We start from the raw sequence: 15,564 nt of genomic DNA on the forward strand, positions 1-15,564 counted from the left end.
CAACACGTCCGTTAGGATGAAACAACACGTCTGTTAGGATGAAACAACACATCCTTTAGGATGAAAAGATATATCTGTTTGTCGACGAAAAGGCACACATTTTCACTGTCAAACTTCTTATTCATAACCAATAGATTGTTTACATAATTTATATATATAAATTCCAACAGTGAAAAAGTGTGTAGGCCTGTAGGGAGCAAGTTTTTATTTTTTTATGTTCATAATTTTAGGGCCTTTGTAGTTTGTATGTGTGTGAAGTTATTTTATACAGGTGATTATGTGTGTGTGTGTGTGTGTGGAGAGACAACCCAACGTGCTGGACCTGGACCATACCGTGGTTGGTGACGTGGTGAAAAGTTCAAGAAATTTGTGGATTGAATGTTTAATGATTGGTAATATTTTATTTGCTTTTGTCATGTATTAATGAATGGGGCATAGATTTTAGGAGGACCCAGACTATATATAACTAATATAATAAGTTTAAAAAAATTAAATATATACTTAATAAATTATATCATTTACTTTATTTAAAAAAAAACAATTGAAGTTCATTAATTTTCAACCATGCAGTTAACTAATGCATGAATTAATATAATTTAAAAAAATGAATATATTCCAAGCATACTGAAAATTGTAATGGAAGAATTTTTATATAATATATAAATTATGGATTATAAATAGATAGACCAGTGTTTTAAAACCCGGCTCGGACCGGCGGGGTCGACCCGGGACTCGGTGACCCGGTGGATTCCCCGGTCCGAGCGGGTAGTTGGATCGATTATGCAGTCAGCCCGGATTGGACCGGTTGACCCGGCCGAAATCCGTTGACCCGGCGACCCGGTTGACTCGGGTTAAACCGGTTTTTTTTTTTTTTTTGGTAAAATTTTTTGTCGTTGATAAGAACTCTTGAATTAAATCATATTCATATTTTATGATGAATATGATTAAAAGTAAGGTGAAAATAATAAGATATTTTAGATTATTGTAGTTCGTTTATGTAATTTAGTTGCATCTTATAATGATCTCATGAACTTAAGTGGTGATAAACACTGATGGTCTCGTGATCTCATCTCAACGGTGGACACTTTTTCTTATAGTGTATATTTCATGCATACTATTTGTTATCATAATTTAATTTATCTGTATCATGTCAAGCACAAAAAGTGCATTTAACTTATATTGCATGGTTTAATCCAATATTAGGATACGGTCTAGAGCTAGAAGCTTAGAAGTATATAATATTTGCTATCATTGAAAACCAATTTATTTCTTGAAGCTCATTGATAGTTTTCTTATATGAATTTTTATTAATATAAGTAATATTTTTATATTTTTAATATGTGAACAATAAAACCGGTTCAACCCGGTTGAACCAGTGACTCAGTACCTCGACCGGTTCGATGACCGGTCCGAGTTTTAAAACACTGAGATAGACAGATAAGACCAGACAATTTTTAGATATTAAATGGAAAAATGAACAATGGGCCACAGTGGCTAAATTAGAGTACTAAGAATGCTAACGGCCCAATTCCAGAAGGAAGATTTATATTGGAGTCCAGGCCCATAGTCTTCGTCGTCGTCGTCGTTACGGAAGGGTTCCTTCTCTCCGTCGACTTCCCTCTGCAACTGCAACTGCCGTGCGAGATAGCGTAGCGTGAGATATTGAGATGGAAGAAGAAAAAACAGAGATCATAGATCTATACGAGCTTCACTATTCGGACTTATGTTCAGCTTCAACTTCAATGGAAGTGGATTCCATAATGGAAACCCTAGGACCCAAGGGTCCAGGCCTTCTCGTCATCACCGGAGTCCCCAACGCATCGAAGCTCCGATCACACCTTCTCCCACTTGCTCGGAAGCTCGCTCTTCTCGACCGCGAAACCCGTAATCGCATTCTCAAGGTATATCATTTATCACTGGTACACAAAACAAACATCAAGCTAGTGTTTAGGTTCAAAGTTAATTCAATTTCGTAGGGTTAGGGATTCTGATTGTGCTTGCATTGCATTGCAATCTTTTTTCTCTAGGAGCACAACTTGGGTAGTGACGTTCCTTTGAGAAATCCAGATAGAAAAGTGTCCTCATTTGCTACGCAACTGAAATATGCCAAAACTTCCGAATTGACCAAAACGAGTTCTGAAGAGAGTGTTGAACGAACGATGATAGAGTTCAAGAATCTTGGAAGTACTTTCCAAGAGTTAGGGTTTTGCATGATGGAGCTAGGGCTTTGCCTTGCTAGAATATGTGATAAGGCTATTGGTGGCAATGAGTTAGAACTTAGTCTATTGGAATCATGTGCTGCAAAGGGGCGTCTTATACATTATCATTCACCTTCAGATGCTCTTCTACTTAGACAACTTGAGAGGAGCAGGGCAAGTGGCAAAAATAATATCAATGTGCAGAAACCATTACAATTTGCACATGATGATAGTTCTTGTGGAATTCATTCAAATTTGTGGCAGCAATGGCATTATGATTATGGTATATTCACTGTTCTAACTGCTCCCTACTTTCTTTTGCCATCTTGTTCGGAGACAAGAAAAGCAGAAGATTCATTTCCTGCATCATGTTATGATGAATGTGCATCACCAACTGGACATACATTTTTGCAGATATATGATCCCATTAAGAAAAGGGTCCTTATGGTGAAGGCCCCTCCTGAAAGTTTTATCATTCAGGTTGGGGAATCTGCTGATATAATCTCAAAAGGGAAGCTTTGCTCAACCCTGCATTCTGTTCACAGACCTTCCGAGTTTGAAAATTTGAGCAGAGAAACTTTTGTTGTATTTCTGCAGCCTGCATGGACTAAAAGATTCTCTATCTCAGATTATCATCACGGAAACTCGATGTTCAATGGTCATTGTTTAGGGGAATCTGATGATGAACAACAGTCCGAGCAGGATGTTAATAAACTAAGTCACGAAATTCAGAAAATAGTTCCTCCACTTTCATCACGGTTGAAGGATGGGATGACATTTGCCGAGTTCTCACGTGAAACAACAAAGCAGTATTATGGTGGTAGGGGTTTGCAATCAAATAGATGATTGGTTTCTGGTTAGTCCTATTTCAATGTATACCCTTCGTCAAAGCAATAGAATTTGAGAAGCTAACCTAACTGAATATGCATTCTGGTACTCTTTTTAGAATAATCATATATTTGCTGAGAGAGAGAGTTAGACAATAGAGGACTGCATTTAAGTTAATATAATCGTAATAAATTCGGGGAGTTGCTCGACATTGGAATGCTTAATATTTCCCCTTTTGCTTTTTGTCTCCCCCTCCTTCCCCTTTGTTTGTTTTATACTTCGATTAAGGTTGATTCCAGTGGTTACCTGCATGTGCAAGCGATCTTCAAATTTGTTCCTATAGCCTCTATATAGGAATTAAAAAAATAAAAAGAAAAAACAGCCGAAAGAGATGACCTTATTATGTAAGTGAAAATATGCTTTATCTTCTAGCTGGTAGCCAATAAAGAATGGACGTGGATTTCATGCCTGTGCTCTTTCAGCCTTTTCCGCGCTCACATTTGGTATTGTCAGGAGATATCTGTCAAGGAAGGTTCGGGTCTCGGTGTTTTGCCTTCATTCACGGAATCACCTCTAAGCTTTGGTTCAAACAGACAATACATGAATTATTGGAACATTACTACATATTTTTTTGCTATGTAACCCGTATAATCACATATAAATATCTCTTTTTCTTGACGGTGCTATTATTTTTCGCTTTGGATAAACTCTATAAGCAGCACGTTGCGCAACTGACCTGAAAACGAATGTGTGTGGGGCTTTTTGCATCGAGAGGGTATCTGTGGTGAATAAAGCAAAAAGAAAGCACTTGTGAGTTAAAAAAAAAAAGATGGGGTTGGAAAGAAAAAACAGAAAAGAAAAAGGGAGCCTACTAATACTTTGTTCGCACAACAAATGAGCCATTAGGTAGTAGGTGTCGCTCTCTCATTCCTCAGTGGTCCAAAACGGTAACCAAAATAAACTTCAAAAGCAAATTTGAGAACCAAAAATCTTTCACTGAAACAAAACATGAAAGCACATTTAAACATAATCTTTATACTATCTTATATTTCGTCCCGTTTTAACACGTATTCCAAACAGTTGAAGTGCAGTTGAAATTGAAAAGGAACAATGGTCATTGAGAAAATGAGGCAAAAGGAATAAAGTTTTAATCTTTTGTCAGTTGTGAAAGAAGGACAGAACAAAATACTAACAAAACCAAAAACCAAAAAGCTAAGGCTGTTTTTTTCACAGCCTTTTTTTTCTTCTTTCTTCAGAAAATTATGAGAAGGGGGGATTGAGATAGTTAGTGTTCATGCCCGTGGCTGAAAATTTGAGAAAGCACAAGGTGATGACGTCTCTATGCACGCGCATTTTAGCACAGGACCCCTTCTGGAAACTCTGCTTTTGTGTCAAACACTGTTGAGAAAAAAATGGATCTGCCAAAACTTGTTTGTACTTGCTAACATGTCGGCCTTAGATGTTGCCAACTCCTAAGACATTTTCCCATCGTAATTTCAGAGCTGCAGATGCTGATTCCTTCTTCAAATTGGCGCATGAACTTGAAATGGTCCTATGGATATAGGCTCTTGGAACAAGAAATGTATGATTGTTCATGTGATCATATCTAGAACTAGATGATCTCATTTATAACCACCTCATTTCAACTTTTCTAACTAACTGAAGCCTTTTAATTTGTGATATCTGCTGTTGGAACTAAATCTAGCTACAGAGTTTTAAATTTTTATTAAAGGAAACAACTTCATTCTCCCCAATAAGGAATAAAATTTATGTCTACTCAGGGCAGAGTGACTACAGAGATTTCCATCATGTTGTGTCTTAGTTCGTTTGATTGAACCTTCGTATCTTTCACTGCCAGTCTCTTATTGAATAGGTCCAAGTCCAACTGCTACTACAGCAACAATGATTTCAATAACTATATGCAATTTTAACATGTCAATTTAAATAAATAGTACTGATTTGGCAATTTGGTTTGGTATGGTCGTTATTGATCCACACCTTGTCTAATTTTAACGACAACAAACAAGTGAAACTAAGTTATCTAACAATCTGTTTAATTTTTGAAAGTTTGTTGCGGGATTTAATTTATGATGAATTATAAAGACTTGAAAACAACAAAATTGTCATGAAATCGTCAAGATCAAAATTGCAAGATAAAATCTTACATTTTATGTAATGATTAAATGAGGTGAATCGCGATCATGCCTTAAGTTATATTATGAAGTTTTTGAAACTAAAAAAAGTAAGATAGAAAAGTTTGGCAACCAAGGAAAGATTCATTGAGTCCATCTCTTAAATATAATTTGTACCTATTTATTTATTTATGAGAAGCGTGTAAGGTTACTTTTAAATTATCTTTTTATTCTTGTTTTAGCTATTAAGTGGGTAACACAGGATGAATTATCTAGTGATAATTGAGGTTTTATACTTTTGGATTTGAATTAAGCTTAAAGTGTGCTTAGCAATCATCAAGGGTTTGATAATTGGGATGCCTAAATTTAGAGATAGGTATAAGAGTAGATTAGGTGCTATTCTAATGCTTTGAATTAACTTTGACTCATTTGTCTCTCAATTGGATAGATATATCCAGATTGGGGGGATGGTTTTTTTATTTTCTTTTGAAATTTTTCCCACGTAATTATTTGTATTTTCTCTTTATTATTTGTTTTATCAGTCAAAATTTAAAAAGTTTATATAATTCAATTCACCCTCTTCATGAGTTGATACTGAAAGGCTTTTGAGTTGTATGATCCAAATAAGATTAAATGTCAATTCCACGGTAGTGATTCTCTCAAGTCATGTGATTTGAAAAATAATCCAAGTAAGATTTCATATCTTAATGATGCAATTATTACATTACCAAAACTTGCCCCTAATCATGTATCTTATCTTTTTGTCTTTTTCATAATTAAGTTCCTACTCGCCCAATAAACAATATTTTTGTGCTCCCTGGTGGGACGTGGTATTACGCAGCATTCAATAACTACTATGCTCACGTGAATTATATACAATTAAAGCACGAATGATGAATATTATTTACTAGCTTTGCTTGGTAATCATAGTTGAATCACTCACTAATAGCTCAATAAAATGTTGAGTGCTGCTTTTTAAAAATAATATTATATATTATTTTTTTCCACTGCTTGATTTCGATGGAACACTAAAGCCACAAAGATTGTGTTAAAATGACACTGTCACAAATTCTCCCTTACTACCAATGTCTCAATCTCTAATATCTAGCACAAAGCAGATAACAGTACTTTTTTCATTCTTTCTTTACAGTGTGGGCTTCACGACAAAGTACTTCATCACATGGTGTTGACCATTCCTTCCTACCCTTATACCAACTTTATCATTTGCTGACCAGACATTGCTCTCACTCAAGACATTTGCATTTAAACACTCCTTGCTCCTCAAACATCCCACTATATATAAACACCCCTTCAAGTTACCATGCTATCTCTTTAAGCAATAAACATTCCAAAACCACAGTTAACACCTGAAATGGAACCCAAGTTCACAATCAATTGTCGCCGAACTGAGTTCCTTCAAACCAATGGCACTCATTTGCCAGAAAGTCCGAGAGTACCAATGGAGTTTCTGTCAAGGTCATGGAGTGCCTCTGCCCTTGAAGTCTCTAAAGCCTTGGCACCTCAACCACCACTACCACCTCCACCTTCTTCTTCTTCCATAGCTTCCAATCCTTGTAATGGATCCACTTGTGTGACTAACTCTATTCCTGAAGAAACTACTGGTCACTCTGAAGAATTCTCAACAATGTGTGGGAATCAGTTCTCTTTTGCTTCTTCTGCTACTTCACAGCTTGTCCTTGAGCGCATTATGTCACAGTCCGCAAGAGAGGTTGTTTACCATATCACGTTGCTTCTTAAAGACTGTGTTTCTTTCATCAAATAACTACATACTATGTTTTTGGTTCTTTTCACAATTTTTGTTTATCTTTATATCAGTCCATGCATCTTGGTTTTATAAAATCATTTCATGTTTGATGTATGTTACAGGAAGTGTCTCCATTAACGTCAGGTAGACTTTCTCACAGCAGTGAACAACCTTTGAATGGTGGTGGTTCTTTAACCGGAACAGATAGTCCACCAATTTCTCCTTCTGATGAGTTTGATGATGTTGTTAAGGTATCTCTCTGCTCCTTTCCCTTTTCTTTTGTGATGGGTGGGACCCTGAGGAACGAGAAGGTTAATGAAATGACTGTACTTTTGCATTGAACAGTGGTTTCTCACAAGTGCAATAGTATTTTTGTAACTATTGTTTAACATTATTCGTGTTCTCCTCCTCCTGCAAACTCACTTTTCGATGCTATGTTTTGGTTCCATAATAAATTGGAGTTTGCATCTATCATGTCACATGACACAAAAAGTTTTCTACACACATAATATTTCGTGGGGTCCACATTTTTTGAAACAAAAAAAAATTAAAACATGTAAAATGAATCTCTATAACATTACACAATCACTTTTTCAACGAGATAATTCTTATAAAACCCTAACAAGCTAGTACTATTCCACTTTTATGTTTTAATCTGCAAAACACTGCTTTTGTCTGCTCTTAAATAAAGCTTGACAGTTAACATATTGGGTTAAGAGGGTTTTCATTATTCACCTGCCACCAAAAGAAAAATAAAATATGTAAAAGAGTTTACAAAAGAGAGAAACTTGAGGGCCCCATCTGATTCACCTGCCACCCTTTGCTCATTTTAGTTCCCCATGACTGCATGGAAGAAAGGTCTATGTTCATACCTACACAAATAAATTGCACACTATTGGTGGTTCTCGGTGCTTACTGTTCAAGGGTTTTTCCATGAGAGTTAGGATTACTTTGCTTTATTTCTCCACTCACACACACAAGAAAAAAAGGGAGTGCTAGAGCCTAGAGCTCTGGAGAGGGTTATTACTTTTCACTTAAAAATTTAACATTTTTAACTTTGAAGGTAACTTTTGGATGGGACCTTCAGAGTTTGAAGTGGGTAATGACGGAAAAATTTAAGGTAATCTCTTAGTAGGTACAACAGACCAAAAAGGGAGTGTGCCACATTAGTTTTTATTGTTTTAGAAAAAGAAAAGAAAAACAATTTTTGTATACATCATATATTTTTTAGAATACATAATATAAAATCTCTGATCGAAAGTGCAATGACACACATTACTGATTAATTGTGGAGGCATAAGTTTCCAGTCAACTAGCCTGCTTGCTGATTGTTTGACAACAGTACAAAGAGTTTGACAGTCCAGTGTACCTTATCTCCCCATTTTCACGCAAACAAACCTCCTCATTTTGGCATTTTTCCTTGGTAGGGTGAAAAAGTTCAACTGGGCCTTTTACTAGAAAGAAATCAAGAGCAAAGACTGATAAAGTGAAACATTGAAACTAATAAAAAATGAACACAAGCAGGAATAGTGAGGAAAGGACATGCCAGTGACTTATGAGTGACAACCATGAACATTGTCAGCAATTTTTATTTTTTTTTAAGATGGAACAATTTTTTAATGTCAAAATAATGTTAGGCTTCAACAATTTATTGCAGTTTTTCCGAGCAAACAATTCCATTCACCCTTTATTCAATGGTGTAAGAGCCATGAGTGGTGCTATTGGCAATGCCACTCCTTCCTCGGGACCTAAAACAGTTGGAAGATGGTTGAAAGAAAGAAGAGAAAAGAAGAAAGAAGAAAACAGAACCCACAATGCTCAATTGCACGCTGCTGTTTCTGTAGCTGCGGTGGCCGCTGCAGTTGCAGCCATCACAGCTGGAACAGCAGCTTCATCTGCACCTAGCAAGGATGAAAAGATGACCAAGACAGACATGGCTGTGGCTTCTGCAGCCACATTAGTTGCTGCACAGTGTGTTGAAGCTGCTGAAGCAATGGGAGCTGAAAGAGACCATCTTGCTTCTGTGGTTAGCTCTGCTGTCAATGTCCATTCTCATGATGATATCACAACACTTACTGCTGCAGCTGCCACAGGTAGAGTTTTGTGCATTCATTAGACACTAATGTCCTACAATACTGCAAAGTTTTTATTATTATTTTTAACCAAAGTTGATTCACTGTGAAAAATCTCTTCATAATGCTATTGACTTAACCATAAAGAAAAGGCTGATTAAGTTGTTTCAGTAGTGAAGAATCAACTAGGATATGTAGTTTCATTGTTGATTAGTCCCTCAGTATCAAAAGGAACATCAATGTACACATGGTTCGTGAGAGATATAGTACAAGTTCTGTTTTGTATTTTCTCTCCTTATGTTGCCACTTGAAGGATGTGGTCTTTATATATGCAGCTCTACGAGGGGCAGCAACATTGAAAGCAAGAGCATTGAAGGAGGTGTGGAATATTACTGCAGTGACACCATTAGAGAGAGGCATAGGGATTGGGATATGTGGTAAAGGCAATAACAGTAATTCTAGCACCAGTGATAGTGGGGAGATTATCAATGGAGAAAATTTTCTAGGTGTTTGCAGCCAAGAGCTCCTTGCTAGGGGCACTGAATTACTCAAAAGGACCCGTAAAGGTAACTTGAATGTCATGTTCAACTATGCACTAACGCTGACTCTGAATCTTTTATCTCATTTGCAAAAAGATTAAACTCCATTTGGTGATAACTGTAGGTGATCTTCACTGGAAAATAGTTTCTGTTTATATACATAGAACAGGCCAGGTAATTCTTCTTTTCAAAAATTCATGGCATGTGGAATTTGGATACATGTCATTTCATAACAATGCTTGTTAACACGTCAGGTGATGCTAAAAATGAAGAGCAGACATGTTGCAGGAACCATTACCAAAAAGAAAAAGAGTAAGCTATCAACCTTCCATTATAACTAACTAGGGGTGGTAAATAAACGACGGGGTGTTTGGCCCGACTTGTGAAAACTTGAACTTATATGTCTAAAATTCGTTATTGGAATCAAGTCTAGACTTATATAAAAATTCATTTAATAAAAAGGCCTTAGCTCCAATTTTAAAAGTTCGGCCTCATAGTCTCTCTGGCTGACCTTGTATACTAATTTTTATTTTTATTTTTTATTTTTTATATTATTCATAATAGTCATGTCTCTCCTCAACCTATTTCGTCCTATTTTATTGGTTAAACAGATTTTTTGAATGAGTTTGTTTTATATTATGTTGTTTGGATATACATTAAATTTATGAATCTTTGAGGAATTATTAATGTTGTTGATTGTATATTTAGTTTGGATAAATTTTTGTTGTCTTATTTTTTTTTAATGATAGGCTAAACCAGATTTTTATTTTTTTGTAAGTAAGTTAACCTCCAGACCGATATTATTTTTATAACAGTTAGACCAAAACCTGGCACGGCTTGGTTGTTAACGCCCCTAATTATGACTATGTTTTGGTCACCGTGAAATGACTCATAACTTATGTTCTTGAATTTTCAGATGTTGTGTTAGGTGTGTGCACAAATTTACCAGCATGGCCAGGAAGGCATCTGTTTGATGATGGTGAAAAAAGAAGGTATTTTGGATTGAAGACAGAATCAAGGGGGATTGTGGAGTTTGAATGTAGAAATCAAAGAGAATATGATATATGGACTCAAGGGGTTTCGAGACTTCTTTCCATCGTTGCACAGAGGCAAAACAGAAATGGGATTTGAGTTGTGCATCTCATACTCATTGCCAAAAGAGTCTCTAGCTACTGCTCTGAACTTAATTCATATATATGTATTTGGTAAGTTAGTAGGATTTTGCATCTATTTTAACATAAACATTGGACTTCACAATGAACTTACTCTATCTGACGTGTATGTGAAAATTTCGTATGACTTTAGATTATATAGATCTCATATGTTTATTCGTAAATCAATAATAATTTAAACTAAGTGAAAGCTGTAATTTTAATTTCCGATTGTTGATTTAAAAATGACTGGCTGAAATCTTCTTGATCAAGTCACGTGAATTTTTCATGTCAGAGGATTTACTCCTCAAGTCCTTTAGAGGGTACCAATATTATTAAAATTGAGATGTTAAGTAAAGTAAAATCGAAAAGGGATTAAAAAATCGTAAAACAAAAAATTATAATGTAAAAAAATTGTAAAAAATCATAAAAACGTAAAAACGTTTGAAATATTAGTAAAATCGTTTTGATGAAAAAAAAAATCGTAAAAATATAAAATCATAGTGATAAATTGAGATTTTAACAATATTGAAGGACATAGCTAAAAATATTTGAGTTTTTTTCCACTATCTTTTTCTTTGGGGATTTGAGTCTTCTAAATACAAGATATGACATTGAGGTATCGCTCCAGTGGAGAGAAAATTCCAAGATACAACACAATTAAATTTTTTTTTTTTTCTGCTTGTCCGGAATATGTCTATCGACATTGCTTTAGAAAAAGAATAATAAAAATCATAAAACGGCACAAAAATACTATACTTTACTTGATTGTTCAAATATTATAAATATTAGGCAAAAGTAGCTTGAGCAATAACACGAATCTGTAAATTTTAATTAATCACTAAATTAAATTACAAAATATTATTCATACCACAAAAAAAAATTAATAACTCATACTTATTCATTATCTTTAAAAAAAAAATTTGGTAAATTCATTATCTTAACTTTATTAGGCATAAAACAATTCATAACATAAATATTGTAATAATTTTCATTAATCTTATAGTTTATAATTTATTATTACAACTAGGGGTGCTAAACGAACCAAGAGCCTTTAGCTCGGCTCGTGAAGGTCTGGGCTTACATGTCTAAAATTGGTTGTTGGCACCAGACTTGAACTTGTATAAAAGCTCGTTTAATAAAAAGGTTTAAGACTCCAATTCAAAAGCTCGGCCTTAGAGCCTCTCAGGCTGTCCTAGTATATATATTTTTTTTTTTTATATTACTTATAATAGCCCTCTCTTTCTCCTCAATCAATTTCATCTCATTTTATTGGTTAAACAGACTTTTTGAATGATTTTGCTCTATATTATGTTGGTTGGATATACATTGAATTTATGAATATTTATGAAATTATTAGTGTTGTTGATTGTATATTCTGTTTGGATAAATTTTTGTTGTTTTATTTTTTTTTAAACAGGATAACAAGCTAAACCAGACTTTTATTTTTTGTAAATAAGAAAGGTCACAGGCCGATAATTATATTTATAACAGGTAACAAGCTTGGTCAGGCTGACACTTTTAAACAGACTTAGCCTTTTAAAATCAAAGCTCGGCTCGGCTCGACCCATTAACACCCCTAGTTACAACTATTAATTTTCATTAATCTTATAATTTATAATTTATTGAGTCACACTTATTAATTAATTATTAATTTTTAATAAATAATAACCGATAGATTGACGAAAATCAACCGTTAAAATTTGATTGAAAGTCATAAAAAATTGTAAATATAACCCCCAACTCTAAATATAGCACTATGTTTCGTCTAACACATTCACCAAACAATAGAATACTGTCCTTCAAATATGCAACATAAACTATAGCTCAGACAGTAGACCAGTAGACCAATATACTGTCCTTCACATTCACCAAACAGTAGACCAGTTGCAGATGCTGTTTTGGCAATTTTTTTTGCATTTTGGTAATTGTTGTGCAATACCTACATACGGTATGACTTGGGGGTGGATTGATTTCGTAGAAATAGGATGCAGTAATCAAGATGTGCGCCAATGAAAGTTGAACATGAATATTAAAGTACTTTGGGTTGAATTGATTTCCAAATTAATTATGACAATATTAATGCAAGGTCCCATACTAATGCATAGAACCAACAAGTCTGAACGTGCGCAAAACAAAAATTTCATTCATTCAAATTTTGAACATCCAGTACAAAAACATCCATGCAATGTAGGTAAAGTTCCTAAATGTACCAAAATGACTACATTACATCAAACTAAATCAATGATATGAAACCCTATGGACACACTAATCCGATGGCGTGTCCTCCCCATTCTCTTCATCCGATTGTGTGTCATCCCCATTGTCATCATCCTCCTCCTCCTCCTCCTGAGTATGGGCACCCTCGCCAATTAAACCCTCCAAGCGTGAAACCCTTGTGTCCAACCGTGCAACCCTTGTGTCCATCTGGTTCCGCCACTTGCTCGTGCTCTGTCTATATCCTCTAAAGTCAGTAGTCAAATCAAATATGGATGCCATGACATGATCAAGTGTCCATCCACCCTCAGGAGGAGCTGGTGGTCGCCGACTGCGGGTGGGACGTGTCGGTCTGACATCAACCTCAGCAACGCCATCATCATTGTCATCATCATCAAGGCCTACATCATAAACCATGAAAAACACATCTTATAAATACCACATTAAAAAATAAACAACACAAAATTGCATAAACTCATAAAGACCAACACATCACCTGCAGGTGCATCCTCCATCTCAGCATCGTGGTGGAATGGGATCTCAGGTGGTTTTGGTGCCTTCTTCCACGTCCAGATACCCGCTCTGTTCGGTAGGATCCCACACTGCTTCAGGAGCCTCTCACCAAATATAGCATTCCAGCCTCTGGCGGTCTTCAAGGTCTCTGTTGCCATAGGCACTCCAAATCTATGCAGAATCTTCTACACCAGAAATGCAAAAGGCAATTCAGCCTTCTTTGACTTGGCTGCCTTCCACATCAGTATGCATATGTAATGCCTCCAGTTCACCTGCTGACTGTGAAGGAGGGCCCACAGAATGACAAAGTCCCCTTCCAGCACCTTTGAGTGATTATGCGGGCGCTGGAAAATAATATGTGTCACCACATAATGAAGAATGCGAGCAGAAACTGACAAGTTGCTAACAGGATAATGAGCAAAATGACCGGGCTCAGCGTCTGCCCTCCTAGTCTCTGTAACAATGGTATCCCGGTTATAATCACCAAATATATGATGGCTGTCTCCATCATATAGTGCTGCTCCTGTGACACCATCAAAATCGAACCCCAGTAGCTCCGTCCAGATAGGAGCAGTCATGATGAAATCAATCCCGCAGACACAGGAAGTCAGCTCGCCTTGCGAGTAGCCAAGGTTCTGGTAGAAGGCTCTTACCATAACCTCCGAGTATGGGCACCGCATCTCCGCTAGGTGAAGTAAATGTGTCTGCTCAAGAAGCAGCACAATGTCAAAACGCTCTAGGTTGAAGAATGCCGAATCCAGTGATTTCGGTTCGCAGATCTTCCGGGTCATGAAAAACTTCACGAACTTCTCGTGTGAAGGTATGTCATCCTCAAACAAATATCCGAACGTCAAGTCCGGAGCCTGACTCGAAGCAGCCTGGGGCTGAGAGGATAACGACCCATCGTGACGACTCTTGGTTCTTCTCTCGGAATGGATCACTGGCAGCTTTGAAACGCGTCGAGAGGTCATTGTGTCACACTATTAAACTGAAAAAATAACCAAAATCAGAAATTAGATACATGTTAGGGTTAGGGTTAGGGTTAGATTCAGGGTTAGGGTTAGGGTTAGGGTAAGCGTATGACATACAAATTGATAAAATAATTCGGACAGAATCAAATGATATAAACGAAAATACAATGAATCAGAACAGAAATCATAACATAATTGAAAAAACTGAAAAAAAAAAAAAAAATGCACCTTTGATCGATTTCAATCGGTAGAAGGCAGAGAGGTTGCAAGGTCCGCGAATGATGATCAGAAACAAGACGAATTGGTGCAAGATTATGCCTGAAATCGCTCAAGAAGACACTCCTCCAGCAGCTCTACTCGGTACCCCTTTTGTGGGTTTTCGAAATGGGGCTGCTGGAGTATTTTAAAACCCTACCGTCGATGTTTACCCGGGTACACTGCTCCATACCCGGGTAAATAATTCAACCATTTTCCCATATTCAAGAACTCTACCCGGGTACACCCCTACATACTCAGGTAGATAAAAAGTTTCAAAAATTACCCGGGTAGGTAATGGTGTACCCGGGTAGGCTTCGTGGTCAACGGTCAAACAGGGGCAGATTGATGTTATGTTTGTTGGGGAGGGTAAATTTTCGAAATAGTTTTGAATGAAGGGCAATTTAGCAATTAGTTATTAATTAAGGGTCAAAAAGCCGAAGACTTATGTTGGAGCGACTATTACTAATTCAATTTATAATCTAAGGGGTAGATTATATTTTTAAAAAAAAATTATTTACAAACTCTTACATGTATATAATATAATTTGTAAACAAAAAATTTATAAATATAACCTAAAAAAAATATCATAGTTCCTTTCTATGCATAAATCCAACTTAAAATGGTCTTTTTTTCCCCTCACTTTGTGATTTTTTTTTTTTTTTTTTGTCTTAACATAAAATCCAACCTTCATTGACACTTAACGGAACGTCAAACAAAACCTAATGCCAAACAGGTGGGCCGCAAAACCAAAAAAGAAGGCTCACACGTAAAGAATATTCTTTCTTTTCTTCTAAGAAATTCCCACAGGAACTGCCAATTCAACAAAGGAAAACCATCATAGAGACCTGCCTCCTCAATTAAGAAGACAACAACCAGAACAAAGCAAGACTCTCTGTACTGGCAACTTAGAAATCAAGCCA

General features: G+C 36.1%; 3 protein-coding genes across 7 annotated transcripts; 2 read left to right on the forward strand and 1 right to left on the reverse strand.

Annotated features, from left to right (window-relative positions):
* Positions 1–1,595: 1,595 nt before the first annotated feature.
* On the forward strand, positions 1,596–3,530 carry LOC133284993 (uncharacterized). The gene is made up of 2 exons (XM_061482144.1): positions 1,596–1,901; positions 2,028–3,530. Exons 1-2 carry the CDS (start codon positions 1,668–1,670, stop codon positions 3,042–3,044), a joined length of 1,251 nt encoding a protein of 416 aa, XP_061338128.1. The 5' UTR covers positions 1,596–1,667; the 3' UTR covers positions 3,045–3,530.
* Positions 3,531–6,519: 2,989 nt separating this feature from the next.
* On the forward strand, positions 6,520–10,665 carry LOC133284995 (VAN3-binding protein). 4 transcript variants are annotated; one of them, XM_061482148.1, is made up of 8 exons: positions 6,520–6,887; positions 7,046–7,204; positions 8,266–8,273; positions 8,637–9,016; positions 9,331–9,561; positions 9,659–9,708; positions 9,789–9,846; positions 10,451–10,665. In XM_061482148.1, the coding sequence occupies exons 1-8, from the start codon at positions 6,531–6,533 to the stop codon at positions 10,663–10,665; spliced, it is 1,458 nt and encodes a 485-aa protein (XP_061338132.1). In that variant the 5' UTR covers positions 6,520–6,530. The 4 variants fall into 4 exon arrangements, with proteins under 4 accessions (XP_061338132.1, XP_061338129.1, XP_061338131.1 ...); XM_061482145.1 differs by lacking the exon at positions 8,266–8,273 and having other exon boundaries at positions 7,046–7,174; positions 8,581–9,016; XM_061482147.1 differs by lacking the exon at positions 8,266–8,273 and having other exon boundaries at positions 7,046–7,165; positions 8,581–9,016.
* Positions 10,666–12,912: 2,247 nt separating this feature from the next.
* On the reverse strand, positions 12,913–14,474 carry LOC133285002 (uncharacterized). Of its 2 annotated transcripts, none has more exons than XR_009747959.1 (2): positions 13,399–14,474; positions 12,913–13,303 (listed from the first exon to the last, which is right to left on the reverse strand). XR_009747959.1 is itself a non-coding variant. In XM_061482156.1 (2 exons), exons 1-2 carry the CDS (start codon positions 13,571–13,573, stop codon positions 12,954–12,956), a joined length of 525 nt encoding a protein of 174 aa, XP_061338140.1. In that variant the 5' UTR covers positions 13,574–14,110; the 3' UTR covers positions 12,913–12,953. The 2 variants fall into 2 exon arrangements, 1 of the variants encoding a protein (XP_061338140.1); XM_061482156.1 differs by having other exon boundaries at positions 13,399–14,110.
* Between the last annotated feature and the right edge of the window lie 1,090 nt (positions 14,475–15,564).

Source organism: Gastrolobium bilobum, unplaced genomic scaffold (genome assembly GCF_033153095.1).
Source record: "Gastrolobium bilobum isolate Gb01-03AN ecotype WA unplaced genomic scaffold, APGP_CSIRO_Gbil_v1 utg6195, whole genome shotgun sequence".
In the NCBI taxonomy this organism is placed as follows: Eukaryota; Viridiplantae; Streptophyta; class Magnoliopsida; order Fabales; family Fabaceae; genus Gastrolobium; species Gastrolobium bilobum.